Below are 21814 nucleotides of genomic sequence, written 5' to 3'. Positions count from 1 at the left end.
TTTTTAAAGATTTTATTTATTTATTTCACAGAGAGAGACAGTGAGAGAGGGAACACAAGCAGAGGGAGTAGGAGAGGGACAAGCAGGCTTCCCTTGGAGCAGAGAGCCCGATGGGGGCTTGATCCCAGGACTCGGGAGGGATCATGACCTGAGCTGAAAGCAGACGCTTAACGACTGAGCCACCCAGGTGCCCCACCCTCATACATTCTTTTTTTTTTTTTAAAGATTTTTTAAATTTATTTATTTGACAGAGAGAGATCACAAGTAGATAGAGAGGCAGGCAGAGAGAGAGAGAGAGGGAAGCAGGCTCCCTGCTGAGCAGAGAGCCCGATGCGGGACTCGATCCCAGGACCCCGAGATCATGACCTGAGCCGAAGGCAGCGGCTTAACCCACTGAGCCACCCAGGCGCCCACCCTCATACATTCTTAATAGGAATGTAAAATGCTGCAGCTCCTATGGAAAATAGTTTGGCAGCTCCTCAAAATTTAACAATTATCATAGGACCCAGCAATTCTACTTCTAGGTATATGCTCAAAAGAATCGGAAACAGGGACCCAAACAAATACCTGTTCAATGTTCATAGCAGCATTATTCACAGTAGTTAAAAGTGGAAACAACTCCAGGTTCCGTCAACAGATAAATGGATTAACAAAACGTGGCGTGTGTGTGTGTGTGTGTGTGTGTGTGTGTGTGTGTGTGTAAATATTATTCAGCCATAAAAAGGAATGAAGTGCTGATACACACTAAAACATGCATGAACCTTGAAAACATGCTAAGTGAAATAAGTAGACACAAAGAACAAATATTGTAGAAGATGTGGCACATATATACAATGAAATATTACTCAGCCATCAGAAAGGATGAAATATTGCCAGTTGCAATGACATGGATGGAGCTAGAGTATATAATGCTAAATGAAATAAGTTAGAGAAAGACAAATACCTTATGATCTTACTCATATGTGGAATTTAAGAAACAAAACAGATGAACATATTGGAGGGGGAAAAAGGAGAGAGGGAAACAAACCATAAGAGACTCTTAATGATAGAGAACAAACTGAGGATTGATGGAGGGAAGTGGGTAGGGGATGGGCTGGATGGTGATGGGTATTAAAGAGGGCATTTGTTGTGATGAGCAATGGGTGTTGTATGTAAGTGATGAATCACTGAATTCTACACCTGAAACCAATATTGCACTGTATGTTAACTAAAATGTAATAAAATTTTTAAAAAGAGAATCTGTAAGAGATTTATCAGTCACTTGCAATAGGAGTACTTTATTTGGGTCCTAATTCAAATAAATGAAAAAAAGTTTTTAATGACATTTATGAGCCCACTGGAAATTAGAACGGTAGATGGATATTTTATATTAAGAAATTCTGTCAATTTTTTAAGGTATGATAATGATATTGTGACCATATTAAAATAGTTCTTATCTTTTAAAGATATGCACTAAAATTTGTACAGATGAAGTGATATACTATGTGTTCAAGTAACATGGGATGAATAGGTGTTAAGTACAGATAAAGCAAGATTGGTGAAGAGTTGATAACTACTGGGAACTGGGTGAGGGATAACGTGTGTATTATCCATGTGGTTTTCAATGTAAGAATTTCCTTCATACTGTATTTTGCCCACCAAATTATTATGAAGAATTTCATATTTACAACAAAATTGAAATAATTTTACAAGAACACTATGTATCCATTATTTAGTTTCTCCCATTTTAATGCACCGACTATGTTTATCTCTATCCATCCATTAATCCACCTTATTTATATTCTTTTCAAATAAATTGCAGGCTTCTGTTTCTTTTCTGATAAGTGGTTCAGCATACATATCATTACCCAATTTAATATTTATTTAAAATATTTTCATATAAATTAACAATGAAATGCACAAATCTTAATTATGTGCATTTGACAAATATATATACACTCAGGTAACCAAAACCTCTCTCAAGATATAGAGCATTTCCATTACCCAATATTTTCTTTGTGCCCCTTCCCAGTCAATCCCCATACATCACTTCAACCTCTGTACTAAGGCAACTACTGTTCTGATCTACCACAGATTAGTTTTTCTTGTTCTGGATCTTAATATAAATGAATTCATACAGTATGTACTCTTTTGTGCAATGTTTCTTTAATCTTCATAATATTTTAGAGTTTCATCTACCCTGTTACATGTGTCAATAGTTGGTTCCTTTTTATTGGGGGACAGTATTCTACTGCATGAGTATACCACAGTGTGTTTATTCGTTCTCCCATTGATGAAGAACTGGGCTATTTCCAGTTTGGGCTATTGTAAGTAATCTACTATTAATATTTTTAATAAGCATTTTGTGAATATAGGGTTTTTATGTCTCTTGGAGTGAAATTTCTACGTCCAAAGATAGATATATGTTTTGCTTTTTAGTGCCAGCCACAACTTTGTACAATAAGATTGTATCATTTTACATTCACACTGTTGGTGTATAAGACTTCTTGTTGCTCCACATCCTCACAAACATTTGCTGTTATCAGATTTTGAATGTTAGCCATTCTGGTGGGCATGTAGTAGTATCTTACTGTGGTACTAATTTGAATTTTCCTGATGACTAATATTGTTGAATACATTTTCATATCCTTTCTGGCTATTCATAAATCTGTTTTGTAAATCATCTGCTAAAATCTTTTGTTCTTGTTTAATTGTGTTAGTTTGCATTTTTAATTATGCATATTAACAGTTCATTATGTCTTGCACACCAGTCTTTTGTCAGGTATATATTCTGACAATATTTACTCTCCACCCTCAGCTAGTCTATAAATTTTCTTTTTTTCCGTTTCTACTTTTTAATATTTTATTTTATATTTAAATAAAATTTATATATATTTAACATTTATAACATAATGATTTGATATACATATACACAATAATATGAGTGATTACTATATAATAAATGTGTCATCTCCTCACATACATGACAGGTACCTGAAATCTACTCTTAGTATATTTCTAGTATTCAGTATAGTATTAATGACAGTTATGCTATACATGAGATCTTTAGACTTACTCATCCTCCATAAATACAACATTATACTCTTTGACGGACATCTCCCCGTTTCCCCCACATCCCTACCCCTGGTAAACACCATTCTTCTCTCTGCCTGTATGAGTCTGACATTTTTAAGTTCTGTATATAAGTGAGATCATGTAGTATTTATCTTTTTTTTTAATTTTTTATTTATTTGACAGAGAGAAATCACAACTAGGCAGAGAGGCAGGCAGAGAGAGAGGAGGAAGCAGGCTCCCTGCGGAACAGAGAGCCCGATGTGAGGCTCGATCCCAGGACCCTGGGATCATGACCTGAGCCGAAAGGCAGAGGCTTTAACCCACTGAGCCACCCAGGCGCCCCCATGTAGTATTTATCTTAACCATGTGTTTCTGATGCTTTGACATCTGGGGCTTTGCTAACCCTGGACAGATAGCCCTTCCCAGGGCTAGCCAATTTTTAGAGACAGTAAACAACTTGCCTTGGAGCCTCACCTTTCATATGCAAACCAACTAACCCAGAGCCCACACCCCAACCACCTTTGTAAAAGGGCTCTCATATTTTAAGCCACTAATCCCCTATCCTAATCACCCAGGACAGGGACCAGACAACTAGGGTCAGTCTTTACACCCCAGAGCCTGCTGAAATTATTGAAACTAGTCAATCCTAAATCTGCTCATCTGCCTTGCTTGCTTGTGCTCACAGAAGCCACAATAAAGGCTCATGCCCTTGTTTTCCTGTCACTCTGCCTCCTGACTGACCCTGGTGCTTCCCATGGCATTGTGTGCTCCCTTCTCTTGGGATCTGGGAATATAATGACTATTTTTTCAATGGCAGTTGCCTTCTTATCTGATGGACTTGCCATACCTATATAAAAATAAAACTTATATTTTAAAATGAGGGTTCATTGTGCTATTCTGTTCACTTCTGTATATATGTGAAATTTTTAATAAGAATCTCTTAGTTAATGACATTGCTGCTATGAGCTGAATTTTATTATACCAAATTTATATTTTGAATCTTTAACCCCCAGTCCCTTACATTGTAACTGTATAAAGAAAATAGAGATTTTAAAGAGGTGATTAATTTAAAATGAAGCTGATAGTGTGGGCCCTACTAATTTGAATGATATTCTTAGGAGAAAATTTGGATAAACAGTGACATCAGGGATGTGTACACACGGAGAAACAAACAGGTCAGTACACAACACAAAAAATGGCCATCTAAAAGCCATGGTGTGAGGCCTCAGGAGAAGGCCTAACACCTTGGTCTTGGACTTGTAACCTTCCGAACTGTGAAAAATAAGTAAATTTCTTTTGTTTAAGCTACCCACTTCATGCCATTTTATGGCAGCCCTGGCAAACATAACAACTGCCTACCCCAACTAGAATACCAAGTCCATTAAATTAAGACAAGGAGTCGGTAAATGAGGCATCCTTGACTCTACTCATTTCCAGTTTTAACCAATACCTAGATATGATTGATTGTATTTTCAATTTTTTCTCTCATCTCTTCCTCTTCTCTTTTTCATTACCACTGTTCCATTCCTGGTCTTTATCATCATTCATTGGTGTCTTTGACCCTAGAGTTGTTTTCCCTAAGTCTGTCCTCCTGATGGCTATCAAAGTAAGCTATTAAAATGTAAATTAAATTATGCCACACCACTACTTAATATCTTCCAAAGTCTCTCCCTTAATGTCTAGAGAATAAAGTCCAAGGTTCTTCATATGGCATACCAGGTCCTCCATTAACGTCGATCTTTAACATTTCTTCAATCATTAGACTACTTCCTGCCTTACACTTTATACACCTCAACAGTTAGTGGTTACTTGAGATTTCCATGAAATGTCTTGTCTTTGTACCTGTGCTACATACCTGTGTTGTAGGCTTATATACGCTTAGCTAATTTGACAAAACTCTATTCATCTTTTAAGAATTAGTTCAGCTATTATCTGTACACTGTAGTGTTTTAAACCTACCTTTTACTTCCTCTAGACAGAAAAATTGGAAAAATACATAGAATACTATAGTAAATACCAGTACATCCAATACCTAGAAATACACATTTTCAGACTTATATTTTACCATCTTTGCTTCAAATATTTTAATGTTTTAAATTTTGTTATTGTGGAAGTTTTAAAATACTGAAACTAGATAGGAGAGTACAATGAATCCCCCTGTATCTATCATCCAGTTTTAACATTTATCACCACATGGCCAATATTCTTTCATGTATATACTATGCTACTCCCATCTCTACTGCTCTATTTTAAAGCCAATCTTTGAGATATCATTCCACCTATAGATAATTCAATGCGTATCTTTAAAAGATAAGGACTTTTAAAAAAGATTTTATTTATTTATTTATTTGACACACAGAAAGAAAGAGACAGAGAGGGAACATAAGCAGGGGGAGTGGGAGAGGGAGAAGCAGGCTTCCTGCTCAGCGGGAGCAGGGTTCAGTCCCAGGACCCTGGGATCATAACCTAAGCTGAAGGCAGATGCTTAACCATCTGAGCCACCCAGATGTCCCTATTGTGTAAATCTTTTAAAAGAACCAACTTTTTTCTGCTATTGTCTTTGTTATTTTATATTTCACTAATTTATTTTTAATTTTATTTTCATATTTTATTGAATCTAAAATGCTGTAGGGGCGCCAGGCTAGCTCAGTTAGAAGAGCATGCAACTTGACCTTGCTGTTGTGAGTTTGAGCCCCATGTTTGGCGTGGAGATTTCATAAAAATGAAATCTTTAAAAATAAAATAAAATGCTACAAATTGTAAAACAACATTATTTCATGTGCTACTAGGAAAAAAAAGTACTTTGCCAATGAAATCATGATGTATAATTCATTTTGGAATGTGCATCCCAATTTCAGAGATGTTAAAATATGCAAAAATGGATATCTAGGAATTGATGACATACAGAATTTCCTACCATCTATTTCAGTTTGCTTTTCTTCATTAGATTCTTTTAAACTTACTGAGACTTGTTTTATGACCACAATATAGTTCATCTTGGTAAATGTTCTATGTGTATTTGGAAATAATATGTATTATGCCATTGTTAGGTAGAGTGTTTTGTATTTATTAATTAGCTCAAGTTGGTTAATAGTGTTAATGTATTCTATATTCTTACTGATTTACTGCCTCGTTTTCCTATCAATTGCTGAGAAAGGGATGCTGAAGTCCTCAAACATAATTGTGAATCTGTCTCTCCTCTGAATTTGTTTTCACATACTTTGAAGCTTTATTGTGAGGTGCCTACACATACAGGATTGGCGCATTTTCTTGGACAGTTGTAAATAATGTAATATTCTTCTTTACTCCTTGTTCTGAAATCTACTTTGATGATATAAATATAGCCATTTCAGCTTTCTTTAACTTGTTATATATTTTTCCATCTTTTCATATTGTATCTTTAAATTTAAAGTGGGTCTCTTTTTTAAAAGATTTTATTTATTTATTTAACAGAGAGAGATCACAAGTAGGCAGAGAGGCAGGCAGAGAGAGAGGGAGAAGCAGGCTCCCCGCTGAGCAGAGAGCCCAATGCGGGGCTCGATCCCAGGACCCTGAGATCATGACCTGAGCTGAAGGCAGAGGCTTTAACCCACTGAGCCACCCAGGCGCCCCTCTTTTTCTTAAGCTTTTATTTATTATTTGAGAAAGAGCACAAGCCTGGGGGGAGCCTCCTGCTGAGCAGGGAGTCCAATGTGGGGCTCCATCCTGGGACCCCAGGATAATGACCTGAGCCAAAAGCAAGACGCTTAACTGACTGAGCCACCCAGGCTCTCTTAAAGTGGGTCTTTTATAGATGGTATATAGCTGGGTCTTACTTTTTTATCCAATATGATAATCTCTTCTTTTTTATTGGGGTGTTCATACTATTTACTTTAATGTAATTAACAAATGATGGGGCTTCAGTTTGTTATTTTGCTATTTTTTCCTATTTGACTCATTTGTTCTTTATGCCCCCTTTTCTCTTGTCCTGCCTTCTCTTGAATTGACTATTTAAAAAAAATAATTCCATTTAGCTTTACCATTGATTTACTAGCTATGCTTTTTTTTAGGGGTTGCTATAAGATTTATAATATACAACTTTGATTTATTACAGTCTATATCCAAGTGATGTTATGCCACTTTGTGCATATAGTGTAAGAACTTCGTAATGGTTTATCTCCATATCCTCTCTTGCCTTTGTGCTCTTGTTGTCATAACATTTCACTTCCATATAAACTACAAAGTTTATATTTTTATTATTTTTCATCTAAAAGAGATTAAAATTGAGAAAATTTATTTTATTTTACTTGTACATTTACTATTTCTGGTACTTTCCCTTATTTAGATCTAAATTTCCACCTGTATTATTATTTTTCTACCTAAAAACTTCCTTTATTATTTTTCATTGTGCAGGTCTGGTCGTGAATTTTCTCAGCTTCTGTTTTGATCTTTATTTTGTCTATTTTTAAAAGATATATTCACTATGCATAGAACTCTAGGTTTACAAGTCTTTTCTTTTTACTGTCTTTTGGATAATATGCTTTCTGAAGAGAAATTTATTGTTGTATTTGTCTTTGTTCCTCTGTATATAATGTGTCTTTTTTCTTTTCCCTTTGGCTTCTTTTAAGATTGTTTTTTTTTTTAATCACCTGTTTTCATCAATATATCTGTGCTTGCCTATTGAATAACTTTTTGTCTCCTTGTTCTTTTACTTTAAGAGAGGAGTGTGCTATGATTGCTCCTTTTAAATCTACTGGGTTGGGACGCCTGGGTGACTCAGTCCCTTAAGCCTCTGCCTTTGGTTTGAGTCATGATCCCAGGGTCCTAGGATGAAGTCTGCCTTCTCCCTCTCCCTCTGCCTGCTCCCCCTGCTTGTGTAAACACACACACACACACACACACACACACACACACACACACTCTCTCTCTCTCTCTCTCCCTCTGACAAATAAATACAATCTTGAAATAAAAAAATAAATCTACTGGGCTATTTACATGTTGAGGCTATATTTTTATATGTATACATTCCTGGTTTTTATTATCTTCTGGGTAGAATGTCACTTTTTTCATTCTGTATTGTTTTTTTTTTATCTTTACTTAAAGTTTCTGCTTCATATTTTATCTTATATTAATATTGCTATACCACTTTTCCTTAGGAGAAGTCAGGTATATTTTTTGCCATTCCTTTGTTTTACCTTTCTTTATAAATTTGCTTAAGTGTCTCTTCTCACAGCATATAACTAGATTAATTTTTAAAACTGATACCTGAAAGTTTAACATGTTTACATTTATTGAAATTATTGTTGTATTTGGAATTATTTCAGTTATGTTATTTTGTATTTTTATTCTTAATCATGCTTTTTCTTTTCTTTTTCCTTCCTTTCCACCTTCCATTGTCCTGATTAAATTTTCACAATTCCATTTTTCTGTGCTGTTGCTTTGAAAGTTATACCCTCTGAGATACCTACTCTTTTAGCATGTCCTTAAAATTTTAAATGTCATGTTTGAATTTACAAAGCCTAGAGTTCATCAATCACTACTTTTCTCCATAAAGATACAGTAACTTAGGAATGCTTTAATTCTCATCTTCCTACCCATCTTATTTTAAATAGTATTTTACTTTTACTTTATTTCAAATCCCATGAAATTATTTACCACTGTTATTAATTTTTACTGCCTCTTTTTATTTATATTTACCAATATTTTACCAACTTCATTGTTCACCATTTCTTCTTGCATTTTAATACATCTTTTTGGTTTCACTTTACTTCTTTCAAAATTCTTTAGTAACTCACTTATTGAGACAATATGAATAATAAATTTCACTGTCTCTGAATATCTAAAAATATGTTTATTTCAACCTCAAAATTCATTTAAACATAGAATTCTAGGTTGGAAAATATTTTCTTTCAACATTTTGCCAAGATATTATTCCATTATTTAAGGCATCTATTGTTGCTGACAAGAAATTTTCCAGTCTAATTATATTTCTTTTGTAGATAAATAGGAATTTTCTTTCTGGCGGTTTTTAAGATATTTACTATCTGTGATGCTGTGCAGGTTCACTATGATAGGTCTGCTTATAGATTTATTTAATTTTCATGCTTAGGATTCTTTGTGATCCTTCAACCTAATGATGCATATATACCCTTGAAAATATACCTCTTCAAATATTGCTTCTTCCTCATTATCTCTAGTTTGTCCTCCTGGAACTTTCATTAGATATAAATTGAACCTTCTCACTTATCCACCATGTCTCCCAACTTCTTTTTTGCCTTTCCAATCTCTTTACCTATCTTTGGTGTGATTTCTTCTGTATCTATCTTCCCAATGTACTAATTCTCTCTTCATTTGCATTTGCTTCCTCTTCAAAACATATATTTAATATATTAAATCAACATATTTGATTTAATAAATTATACATTAAATTAATATATTTAATTTAATAAATACACATAATTAATTTATATCTTATAAATATATATTTTAAATAATTTTATATTAAATACAAATCAAATTTATATATTTAATTTAATAAAAATGTATTAAATCAAATTTAAATTTAATGTACATTTAATATATATTTATATATTTAACTCATGGTTTATATTCATTCCTTTAACTTTTTAAACATGTCTTTATTTTAAAGCCTCTTAGTATTTCTAGTTCTTAAGCTATAAATTTTCCCATATATTACATCTGATCACATTGCCTCAAAGAAGTTCATTTTCTTGGGAAGTCTGTAATTTTTTTAACCATAGCCATTTTCTATGGGGCACCCTAGGTTGTAAGATTCCTCCCTTTGAGGCAGTTTCACACTTACCTTTGTCAAGACTTCAAGGGTTTCACTGATTTCAGAACAGATGTTACTGTTAACTCCTTAGCTCAATGTCGTCACCATTACAGTCAATTGAACTGTGACCACACCTCCATGTTGCGCAGGTCTGGAATTTCAATTTCTCTCAGGTGGGACATTTTCCCAACTATTGCCCAGAGGATACAGGAAGCTCCTTGACACTTTTTCACACTGATGGGCCTACTTTCTCCGGTCTTTCATAACCTTCCAATTCTATCAGTCTTACTTCGCACAAAGGACTTTCAGCCCACAGTCGTTTAGTTCTCTAGTTCTGAAATGCCTGAGAGCAGTTTTGGTTTTAGTCCTACTCACAGCTAAATTTAAATTCTTTTGCTTTTGGCATCTTAGGATTTTTCATTCTTGTTCTTAGGTTGGTCATATATTTGTGTTATAATGATTTTCCCCCTTATTTTCTATGCTTTATTTTTTGGGGGGGGATGCAGACTTTAGATCCTTTTGTGGGTTCTTGATCTGCCAGACTGACAAGGGGTCAACCTCAAAATAAGAATAACTCAAAAAGCAAGAAAGACAAAGTGTTAAAAAGTCTAGTCCAAAGAGTTGAGCCTTATAAGATCAGATTTAAACCAATCACTCTAAGGAACTAAATTGTCCTGTGAAATTTCTTCAGAAATGAGCTCAACATTCAGACCAGTCAAACTAATAGCAAAGAAAGGAACTACAACTATTTTTTAAGATTTACCTATATTTATTTTCAAATAAAAGTTAAACTTCCTACTTTATTCTTTTGGTAATTAAAAATTAAAGATCTCTATATTTGAAGGGATGTATTATCAAATAAACAAATTGGTAAGTATAGGTTTGTTTATATTTACTTTCACTTTGGGGATGATAACAAATTGTTTTAAAGTTGGGACCAGTACTTTTGACAAGGACCTAAGCTAATATAAATAAAAAACAAAAACTATATATCTATTTAAAGTACTTATGCTTGGGGCGCCTGGGTGGCTCAGCGGGTTAAAGCCTCTGCCTTCAGCTCAGGTCATGATCCCACGGTCCTGGGATCGAGCCCTGCATCGGGCTCTCTGCTTAGCAGGAAGCCTGCTTCCTCCTCTCTCTCTCTCTGCCTGCCTCTCTGCCTACTTGTAATCTCTGTCAAATAAATAAATCTTTAAAAAAAAAAGTACTTATGCTAGAGAGAGGCAAGACACGAAAATGCAGAATAAAATCAAATGACAATCTATATAAAATAATGTTCCATAGAGATGTCATAAATAATAATCATCAAAGCAACATACGTTGGAAAATGCTTGGCATGTCTGGTTTATTACCTTTTGTCTGTGCAGAAGTTTCTGGCTGAGGCACGGGAACTCTACAAAAGATGGAAAAAAGATAACCAATAATTACAAAAAGACAATTGAATGAAAAAAAATTAATTGGCTCCATTCAGAATATATTTTAATTCAGTAAGTTTACGAAATTGATAGGCTTAGTTTCTTAAAGTAATGCACTAAAAACTTAAGGAAAAGATATACAAGTTATGAATACACAAATATGCATATATAACCTAGTTCAAATACTGCAATAGATTTTTTAAAAGATTTTATTTATTTATTTATTTGAAAGAAAAAGAGAGAGAGTGAGAAGGGGGAGGGGCAGAGGAGGAGGGAGAGAAAGAGGGAAAGAATCCTAAAGAGACTCCCCACTCAGCACAACGCCCCACACAGAGCTTGTGCTCACCAGCTCAAGATCATGACATGAGCCAAAACCAAGAGTGGATACTTAACTGACTAGCTACCCACGCACGCCAAATACTACTGCTAATTTAAGTCTTTTTCTGTCAAATAAATAAATAAAATCTTAAAAAAATAAAATGTGGAAATGGCTTTGGAATTGAGTATAACATGGAAGCTGAGAGTTCTGAGAGAAAGCTTGTTCTCTTAGAGAATATATATGTTGTTATGAACAGAATGTTGCTAGAAATAATGAAAGTAAGAGGTGCTTCTGGTTAAGTCTCAGACAGAAATGAGGAATGAGTTATTGGAATCTTGATGAAAGGAGATCTTTGTTATAAAGTTAAGAGGTCTTGGCTGAACTGTGTTCTGTTGGATGGCAGGTGAAACTTGTATTCAGTGAACTTGCATATTTAGCTAAAGAGATTTTTAAGCAAAGTGTTGAAGGTGCAGCCTGGTTTCTCCTTGCTGCTTACAGTAAAATTCAAGAGGGGAGAGAGAAGTTGAAAAATTAAGAAAAAAGGAACCAAAGCTTTGACACTTGGAAAATTCTCAGCCAATCTATAATTCAGAAAATGAGAAACCTTGCTCTGGAGGGAACACCAATGGTGTTATTGGACAACTATTTGCCCAAGAGATTAGGTTTGTGATTTGTGGATCCCATCAACCATCTCAGTAGGCATGCTGTTAGCTTGGACTGAAAGGGATATAGGTGGGATGAAATGAAGAAAGGTTGTTGGATTTCTGGGATTCTACAGTCAGGAAATGAGTTGATAAGAGATAACCAGCTATGATCATATGTTATCTTTCAAGAAAAGGGACAATGATTCCTCAGTCCCAGAGGGCACAGGTAGCACTCAGGGCCAAGGAAGTGGGGCTGCCATCTTGGTGGGCCCAGAAGATACAGTATCCTGCCAGAGAGGGTAATTCTGGAGGCTTGAAATCAAATGGAATTTGTCCTGCTAGGTTTTGAACTTTCTTGTGACCTATGACCCACTTTGTCACTGATTTCTCCCTTTTGAAATAGGAAGGCTTATCCTCCTGTCTTATCATTGTGTTTTGGACAGATAATATGTCTAGTTTCATAGGTTCATAGATGTAAAGAATTTTGTCCCAGGATGAATCACCCTGCATTTCAATCATATTTTGATTTGGATGATGTTCAGTTGAGACTTTGGACTTAAGAGTTGATGTTAGGGGTGCCTGGGTGGCTTAGTCGTTAAGCGTCTGCCTTCAGCTCAGGTCATGATCCCAGGGTCCTGCTCCCTGCTCAGCGGGGAGCCTGCTTCTCCCTTTCCTACTCCCCTTGCTTGTGTTCCCTCTCTCACTTGTCTCTCTATGTCAAATAAATAAAAATCTTTTTTAAAAAAGAGAGTTAATGTTAGTATGGGTTAAGAGTTCTGAAATGTTTGGAAGGGTTGAATATATTTTGCATGTGAGAAGGACATGAAATTTTAGGGGCCAGATGGAAGACTGTTATAGGCTAAACCATGTCCCTATTAAATATCAATATGACTACCAATGTATTACCAATTACATCTTCAATAACCCTCAGAATGAAACCTTATTTGCATTATATGTTAATTAAAAATTAGAAAAAAAAGAATGAGACCTTATTTGGAAATAGGGTCACTGAAGATATAATTGATTAAGATGAGGTCTTACTGGAATAGAACAATACTCCACAATAGGTCCCTAAACTAACGTGTCTTGTGTCCTTATAAGAAGGGAAAATTTGAACACAGGTATGTATACAGGGAAAATGCCATGTGAAGATGAAGGCAGAGATTGAAGTGATGCTTCTAGAAGACAAGAAATGCCAAAGATTGCCATAAACCACCAGAAGCTAGGGGAGAGGCAAGGAAGAGATTCTTCCTCGCAGTCCTCAGAAGGAACTCACTCTGCCAATGCTTTGATCTTGGACTTTAGCAGCCCTACAAAACTAGGACCACTTCTAGTAAGATTGTTCATTTTACGTGGTAGAAACAAAAAAATTGAATATGCTATGTGTATATTAACACAAGTGACTTACAGTTTGGCATGTGGCCCTTGCAGAATTCTTTTCTTCTTGGTAGGGCTCAAACTTGTACATCCAGTTTGAAAACACTGAGAGTTTGTAGGATCATCATCTTGATGCCGTTTGTTATTATCTCTTTCCTGACTTTGATTTTCTCTTCTAGAGGCTTGGGATGTTGAGGGTTGGTTGGCATTCTAAAACCAAAAATTTAGAGAAAACATTTTAAACTAATTCACAAAAATTAATTTTCTTAAAAGACTATACTTTTAGTTTATTCATTTTTCATAATCTTAAGAGTTATGACAATATTTTTGCAATCATAAAAGTACTTTTATAAGGCTGATTGATAGACAGGATTATATTTATCCTAATGCATCTGGTATTAAAAATTTTTAAAGGAAGGTAAACAAAAGCCCTTATACTAGTATAACCAAAAAGTTGGACTAGATGCTCATTTCTATGTGAACAGAAGTCCTAGAAATAATTTTTAAAAAGATAAATTCACAGAAAAAATTAACTTATTTGTCTTAATTGTGCCTAGGTTTCAGTGGTGGTCTTTTCTGCTAGAGCCTTTATCCTAAAAGTGTCATTGCTATGTCTTAAAAAATCTGGGTGAGACTGCCATGCCAGATACAAAGATTAAAAATTTCCTATGAAAGTGTTCCTATAGTTCTGGCCTGGACAAAAAGGAATGGAATGAATATAATCACATACACCACCCAGGAATTTAAGTAAAGAGAATCATAATAGGCTCAAATTATGCAGAAAGCAAAAATAAGATACCAAGTGTTGAAGGCCTTGGGAAATATCAGAGGCTGTGACCTTCAGCCCAGCCGGCTCCAAAATAAATAACAGGAAAAGGAAACAAATGGAAAACATAAATGAATTTTTTCCTCTGAGGTTTACATCATTAAGCATCAATACATGTAAGTTCTGAATAAAATGTACAAGGTACCAATTGTAATTATGATCACAGTGCATTCAGAGATATACTATTAATTCTCTGGCACCATACCCGAAGTGTTTCTGATGCTGAGGCACTTTCAGTTGCACTGGTATGGGGGACATACTTTATAACAGTAATTATCCCCTGAATTGCAATGCGCTTTTGTTCCCTATACTGCAAGTCTTCAATCTCCTTCCTCACTTCACTTATAGCTGTCAAGAGCGACTCAACTGCAAAAGAATAATTCCAAGGAAATTGTAAGTTTTAAAGAACTGAAATGATAAAAATAAGAATTAGATTTGCAATGTCATTTCACAACATGAAATCATAAACTTGCTACATAACTTAAATTTGTGCAACTTAAGTTGATGCTTGGCATCATCTCCTTATGCAGTTTTTGCAAAATAGGCAAAATATAGTTATCAGTTAAATTCTGATACAGTCCTCTAGTCTGGAATCTTAATCTGAAACTAAAAATTTGCATACTGAATGTGTAGTTGACCACTGAACAACAGGGGGGTTAGGAGCACCAAGCCCCTTGCAGTCAAAAATCCATGTATAACTTTTGACTCCTCAAAAACTTACTAACAGCCTACTGTTGACCAGAAGCCTTATCGACAACATAAACAGTTGATTAACACATATTTTGTATATATATTATATACTGTATTCTTATAATAAAGTAATCTAGAGAAAAGAAAACATTAAGAAAATCCTAAGGGGAAAAACATTTATAGTACTGTATGTATATTTATTGAAACAAATCACATATAAGTGGATCTGTGCAGTTCAAACCTGTGTTGTTCAAGGGTCAACTGTAATTGACACATATTTCAAAGTATAAAGTGTTGCCTAGCCACTGCACAGAAACATACATTTTAATATATATGACCATATACTGCATATTGCTGCCATTATTTAGATAGTAGGTCAGTTTTCAAAAGTTTCTTTTTTTCCCCAAACCACGCAATTATCCCATTGCTTTTAAAAAATAATATACTTACATTAAACTTTTCAACCATCATATCTTAATTCTACTTAAATAAATTAATGTTAGGCCGCTCATCAGTACTTATTCTGCATTTTATTTACTTTGGTGTCATTTTTATTTAAAGGTAGTGCTCAGTTGTGTAATATCCAATATATGTCATTTCACAAGAGTAGCATAATACAGTGTCAGTATCTTTTTTTTTTTTTAAAGATTTTATTTATTTATTTGACAGAGAGAGATCACAAGTAGGCAGAGAGGCAGGCAGAGAGAGAGGAGGAAGCAGGCTCCCCACGGAGCAGAGAGCCTGATGCGGGGCTCGATCCCAGGACCCTGAGATCATGACCTGAGCCGAAGGCAGCGGCTTAATCCACTGAGCCACCCAGGCGCCCCCAGTGTCAGTATCTTGATATCAAATTATCTAGTGTCTCTTTGATATCTTTAGTCTCTGTATGTAATGTCATAGGAGTTTGGGACTATTAAATGCAGATTTTATCTTAATAATATTAAATCAAGATATGATGTCCAGTTAGTCGTCATCTACGTTCTCCCTTTTTCTAGTCTAATAAAATCCAAATATTAACCTTTAGGAGGTATGACATACATTTTTAGATCATGAAAAAGATAATTATGAGTGTTGTTATATATTGTAGCTCATGATATATATCACACATACGGCACATAAACATATCCTATATGACTAGTAATTACATTAGTACCTTTGATAGAACTACTGTACTTCGAAAAGTTCTCTGGCACTGGTGGATAGGGGTAATAGCCACCAATAACAGTATTCTTCACTTCCTCAGTCTCGGTCCTTGTTTTAATCCAATGAATAAAGTTTTTTACCTTGACGTCGTTGATATATGGCTGGTTTCTGTGACCTTTTTGCAAGAGGAGTAAAGCAAAAAAAAAAAAAAAGGAAAAAGGAAAAACAAACCTCACCGTAATAAACTGTATGGACTTTTTTTTTTTAAATAAAAACAGTTTAATACCAAAATACTCTCTTATGTCACCAAGAAAAGAAGTTCATTTATGCAATGTGTAGCAGATCACAATATGTATACAAAAATGATCAAAGACAGTAAACCCATCCTATGCTGAGAAGGAAATCAGACATATTACAATTTAAGAGGACAAAATCATAGCTGCCTAGAGAATACTGTAAAGTTATAATGAAAAGAAAACTAATAATCTGGATTTTTCTATCAAAATGCCTGGCATCTTCTTAAAAAATGGATTATTAAATCATGTATTAACCTAAAGGTATGGCACCATGTTTGAACTGAATTGCCTATAATACAGCTCAGCATTTAAATTCACATTCTTAAAACATAATTAACAGTGCCATTTATATCTGATATTGTTAGTGTTTATAAAATGAGGTATTGCCAAAGATGTGTATTAGATCCTTCTTAGGACTCTTCTATTGACAAATTTCTTAATTATCAACATGGTAGTATTTTAGTAAACACACCACTCCAAACTATTTCTTCATCTGGAAACTTTCATCTTTATTGTTTTGATCCCATTATCAGAAAGAATATAGAAAAATAATGTGCTTGTAGACAACTAATAAGACTCTTCTTGCTATATCAGTAAAATCTAAGATCAGGGACCAAAATATGACGAAAATTTTTAGTTAGTATTTAAAAATATTGTTTATGGTATCCATATTGTGATATAGGGCCTAAGTCTGCAATCTATCAAAGCAATTTATGATTATCTACTTTATATCAAGCAGGAATTAAAGTTAACCAAAGAACATAAATGCAATTCTCTAATGACTCACAAAATCATTGCTTCAGTCATAAATAATCTAGAAGCAATACATTTCATAGGCTAAATATTCTTTGCTAAATATTCTTTCAGCAATAAAGGAGGTTAAAACAAAGCTATCTTGTGGTTGAATGATGTAATGGAAAAGTTAATTTAATGAATGAAAATATATTACATCTCCAATAAAGTATAAACCAAGAAATTGCTCACCAGTAATAAACACTCGACTCTCATTTGTAGTGGTTAGGTAAAGCAGTTTAGGTACCCGAGTGTCATTCCTGACAACTTTCAACTGCGTACACACAAAATAGGTCACTGTAGAAAATGAAAACAGTTATGAAGAAATTTCTGCCTTTCAAAGAAGACTTACCAAGATCAGTATCTAACACAGTGCTTCTTGAACTTTAATGAACATAGGAATCACCTGAGACAATTGCTAAACTTCAGATTCAAACGCAGTAACCTGAAATTCTCCACTTCTTATAAGCTCTAGGTGATACTAGTGTAGCCAGTCCTTTGACAACACTCAGAGAAACAAGGATCTAATACTTACCTCCTTCTTCTTCAGATAAAGGATCTAACACTTACTTTTCCTTTAGAAAGTACAGTGGCTGCACCTAACTGAAGTTATTCCTTGCTGCACAGTTGAAGATTGCAAGTCTCTCTAATCAGGCATACAACTGAGTGTGAACAGTTATTTCCTACAGAGAAAAAAACCTCTTAGTTTCTCCAGGATGCTTTTACTGATTAACCTGATCTAACATTGATCCCTGAATTACTCTGACTCCACCAGATAGGGGTATTCACTATTAACCTGAATTTGCTTATGCAACTGTTTTACAGGTGTTTATCTTAATTAGACTTTAAGTCTCCATGACAGGGCTTATACAACCCATTCATTTCTAGTCACCTTGCTGAATTGTTTTCAACTGTCTATCAATCAATTAGTTAGGTAAAGTTTCATTAAGCCAACATTTTTTTTTTAGATTTTAATTCATCACATGCCAAAACGGTTGTGGTCTTATGAACTAGGAAATGAAGAAATGTAAATTCTTGTAATCTCACAATAATGGTAAGTTCTCATTTGAGATAAATACTTCCTGAGAGTATGACAATAATGATAAATTCATTTACTATATCTAAATTTTCCTAATTCTTTATCTTATAGCAACAAAAATAAAGGAAATCTGTTGAAATGACTAAGAATAATTCTCAATTTACATCACTCTTCCTTTGTGTAAAAATGGTACAAATATGTCACTATTCATGGTTAAAGATGTAGATATAGGAATATTAAAGAAACTTCTAATTCTCATTTCATGACTGTTAAAAATCAGACATTCTGACCTGACACCTTCTAGCTATTTGACATCCAAGAAATTACTTAACTCCTCCGGACTTTTGTTTCCACACCTGCAAATCTATAAAAACATCAACTTTTAAGGTTAACTGGAAGGACAAAATGAGATAACATGTATGAGCATCTGGTACATAGCAAACACTCAATGTTCATTCTCCTTAGTTTTTCACTCTCCTTAATCAAAAGTAAAAAAGATTCTCTACCTCCAAGGGATTCTGGTATTATTCTAGAAGACATTTGGTCATGTTCCCCTTCATGGGCCTGAAGCCCCCTTAATACTTACCATTCATTTGATAATTTTTTTTCACCTTGATCAAAATAACGAACATAACTTGTGACTGTTGTCAGCTACTGTACTAGAGTAAATCTCACCAAGGTCCGTATAAGGCTTTCTTAGTAAGACGTGTTTCACATTATCCGAAAAAATAGAACGTGTATACTTGGTAGCATTACTGTGAAGAAATCATTATCTAAAACTTGTGTCAGCTTATTGTTTTAAGTGGTTACAAAGAGAGAGGGTCCTGGCCATAAAACCCACCTAAAACGAGGTAATGGAATTGTCACCGGAAGTCATTACTATCAATCATTTCTGACCTGAGAGAAGTTACATGAGAAATCATAGCCCCCTCAGCTTGGAATCCCATACTTCGGTTTTGGCTAAAACTCTTTCTGCCCTCTCCTTTAATAGTTGAGGTGAGGTTTAGTTCCATCTAAAATTTTAATCTCACAAGCAGATGGCAGAATCTAGTAAGGTAATATCTGAATGGTGTGGAATGATGTTTTGCAATAACCAATAAAGGGGTAGCAGAACAGCTCTCTATATGGTCTCTAGGTATCCTGATGCTCTACAATTTTTACCTTGTTGTTGATTTTAAAAATTACATACGGTCAAGATTGGGAGTTTTCCTAATGTTGGCAAAAATTTAACAATCAGTATTTTATTAATGTAATCATTTGAAAAATAGTAAAAATAACACACTGTAGATATAATAGCTTTATGCTACAAGTTGATACAAGAAAAAAAACGACTGAGGGGTGCCTGGGTGGCTCAGTGGGTTAAGCCTCTGCCTCCGGCTCAGGTCATGGTCCCAGGGTCCTGGGATCGAGCCCTACATTGGGCTCTTTGCTCAGCGGGAAGCCTGCTCCCCCCACCCCTGCCCTTGGCCTCTCTGCCTGCTTGTGATCTCTCTCTCTGTCAAATAAATAAATAAAATCTTTTTAAAAAACCCACTGAAGTTGTTAAAAAGTATTAGATATACTTTTTTCTTATAAGGGATCTGAAGCTTACCTAAAATGTTCTCAAATGAATAAAATTAGAGGGAAAAATACCTCTGTATCTAAATGAATGCAAGGGAGAAATGTCAACACCAAAGTAACTAAAATTGACCAGTAACTAAAATATTGCCAATGTACTATTAATTTAATACTCAAATGAAATCATACTTACCACTGTCATTATTTAATTACACTGTCTGTCAATCCTCTACCAATTAATTCTATATTAGTAAAGTCTTCATTGTCTTTTTTGTGGTCTACTTAGTCAATGTCGAAATGGATACAAAGGGAAACGAATGCCTATGTTTTAGCTTCACAAAATGTTAAGCTTTTACACCTGAAATGCTAATAATGAGAATTGATAAGAGCATCTATTTTCTGAAAAATTGGTTTCAATCCCAAATTAATTCTGCACAGAAAACCAGAAGATGGTTAATATCTGTCATACCAAATATAATATCAATACAGAAAAAAATTTAAACATGCTATCACATTGCTTGAATTTGCTAACTCATTATCATGCCACTCCATAAGTCAATATACACTCTAACACTTTAAGTTAATGCCCCCCCACTCCCAAAAATTAAAAAAAATGCAAATACTGGATCGACTACTTGGGCAAATATTTTCAAAGATTTCTGGCTGAGATGTAGAAAACAGCTCCACTATAAATGGCTCTTCTGAAGTCCCATCAGCGATGTGAATCCAGCGATACGACCAAAAATCTTCACGGCTTTCTATATGGATAGGATATTAGAATAAATGAAGGTAAACAATTATTCATGTACAAGCACAGAACTATTCACTGAAATACTTTTTATGACTTTCAATTTTAAAAGCTTACCTTTCTTTTTTGACCGCTGGACCCTTCCTACAAAAACTAAAATGCCAATAACGTCACAGATGTGATTTTTTGGCATATCATCCAGTTCTGACCTAAAAAAAGCAAAATGGTTAAATACTATATCTTTAAACAGCGAAAAAGCATTCTGAAATTATGATTGTGAAAGTATTTATCTATATAATTGATACAGCATAATTTGAGGTAGATTTTTGAGCAACAATAATACACTGTTTCAGTGGCTAATGTTAAAAATTAATATTTAAGGTATTTTAGATGAATATTCTACCTTGTGATAAACCGGTGATTTAATTTTGGCAATCTCCATTCAGGTTTCACCTGCTTTTCAGGAATGATAATTATGTTATTTGGAGGATCTCGAAGGTTCAGGCAGATTTCTGAAAAACAAATATGTTACTTTAATTTAATTTAATACAGATAAAAGAATATACATGTGTATAAATTACACAGCAAAATATTAGCCTGAAGTCTTTTGAGCACACCACTAACTTTAAGAACCAGACCATTATCAATAGCTTCCTTCTACTTGTTCCTACATTATCATATCTACTTATCTCTCAACCAAAGGTTAGCCATTTCTTAGATTTTGTGTTTTATCATTTTTCTGAATTAAGAAAAGGTTTTTAAAATCATTTATATTTTTTGTCCAAAGAAAATACTGGTTTAGTTTTTAAATTTTATATGGAAGAACTCACAGCATATTTAGTATTCTAGGGCTAACCTTTTCACTCAACATTACAGTCTTAAAATTCACCCATGTAGCCACATGTAGTGTTTTTTTTTCTTACTCCCACTGCTGAATAATGTTCCATGGTGTTGATATATTACAATATTTTTTACCCATTATTGTGTTGATGGACATCTGGATTATTTCCTGCTTTTGCTATTACAAACAGGGTCACTATCAATTTTTAGTACATGTCTCCCTGTGTACCCAGGCAAAATTTTTCTAGGGTATTATACCCAGGAGGGAAACCCTGGATTGTACCATGTGCAAAAGTTCCACT

General features: G+C 34.4%; 1 protein-coding gene across 2 annotated transcripts in view; it reads right to left on the bottom strand.

The window, feature by feature from the left end:
* RADX (RPA1 related single stranded DNA binding protein, X-linked) overlaps window positions 1-21814 on the bottom strand; it is a 75479-nt gene that overhangs the window by 34279 nt on the left and 19386 nt on the right. Inside the window, exons 4-11 of one of the 2 annotated variants that reach the window (XM_045996260.1) lie at window positions 21076-21184; window positions 20790-20881; window positions 20548-20682; window positions 17521-17625; window positions 16251-16415; window positions 14613-14773; window positions 13613-13791; window positions 11179-11219 (exon numbers count right to left, since the gene is read on the bottom strand). In XM_045996260.1, coding sequence (XP_045852216.1) covers window positions 11179-11219; window positions 13613-13791; window positions 14613-14773; window positions 16251-16415; window positions 17521-17625; window positions 20548-20682; window positions 20790-20881; window positions 21076-21184 — 987 coding nt within the window. The remainder of the gene's footprint in view (window positions 1-11178; window positions 11220-13612; window positions 13792-14612; window positions 14774-16250; window positions 16416-17520; window positions 17626-20547; window positions 20683-20789; window positions 20882-21075; window positions 21185-21814) is intronic. The other variant, XM_045996261.1, reaches the window with a different exon arrangement.

Source organism: Meles meles, chromosome X, assembly GCF_922984935.1.
Source record: "Meles meles chromosome X, mMelMel3.1 paternal haplotype, whole genome shotgun sequence".
Taxonomy (NCBI): Eukaryota; Metazoa; Chordata; class Mammalia; order Carnivora; family Mustelidae; genus Meles; species Meles meles.
This window is presented reverse-complemented; position numbering and strand designations above follow the sequence as displayed.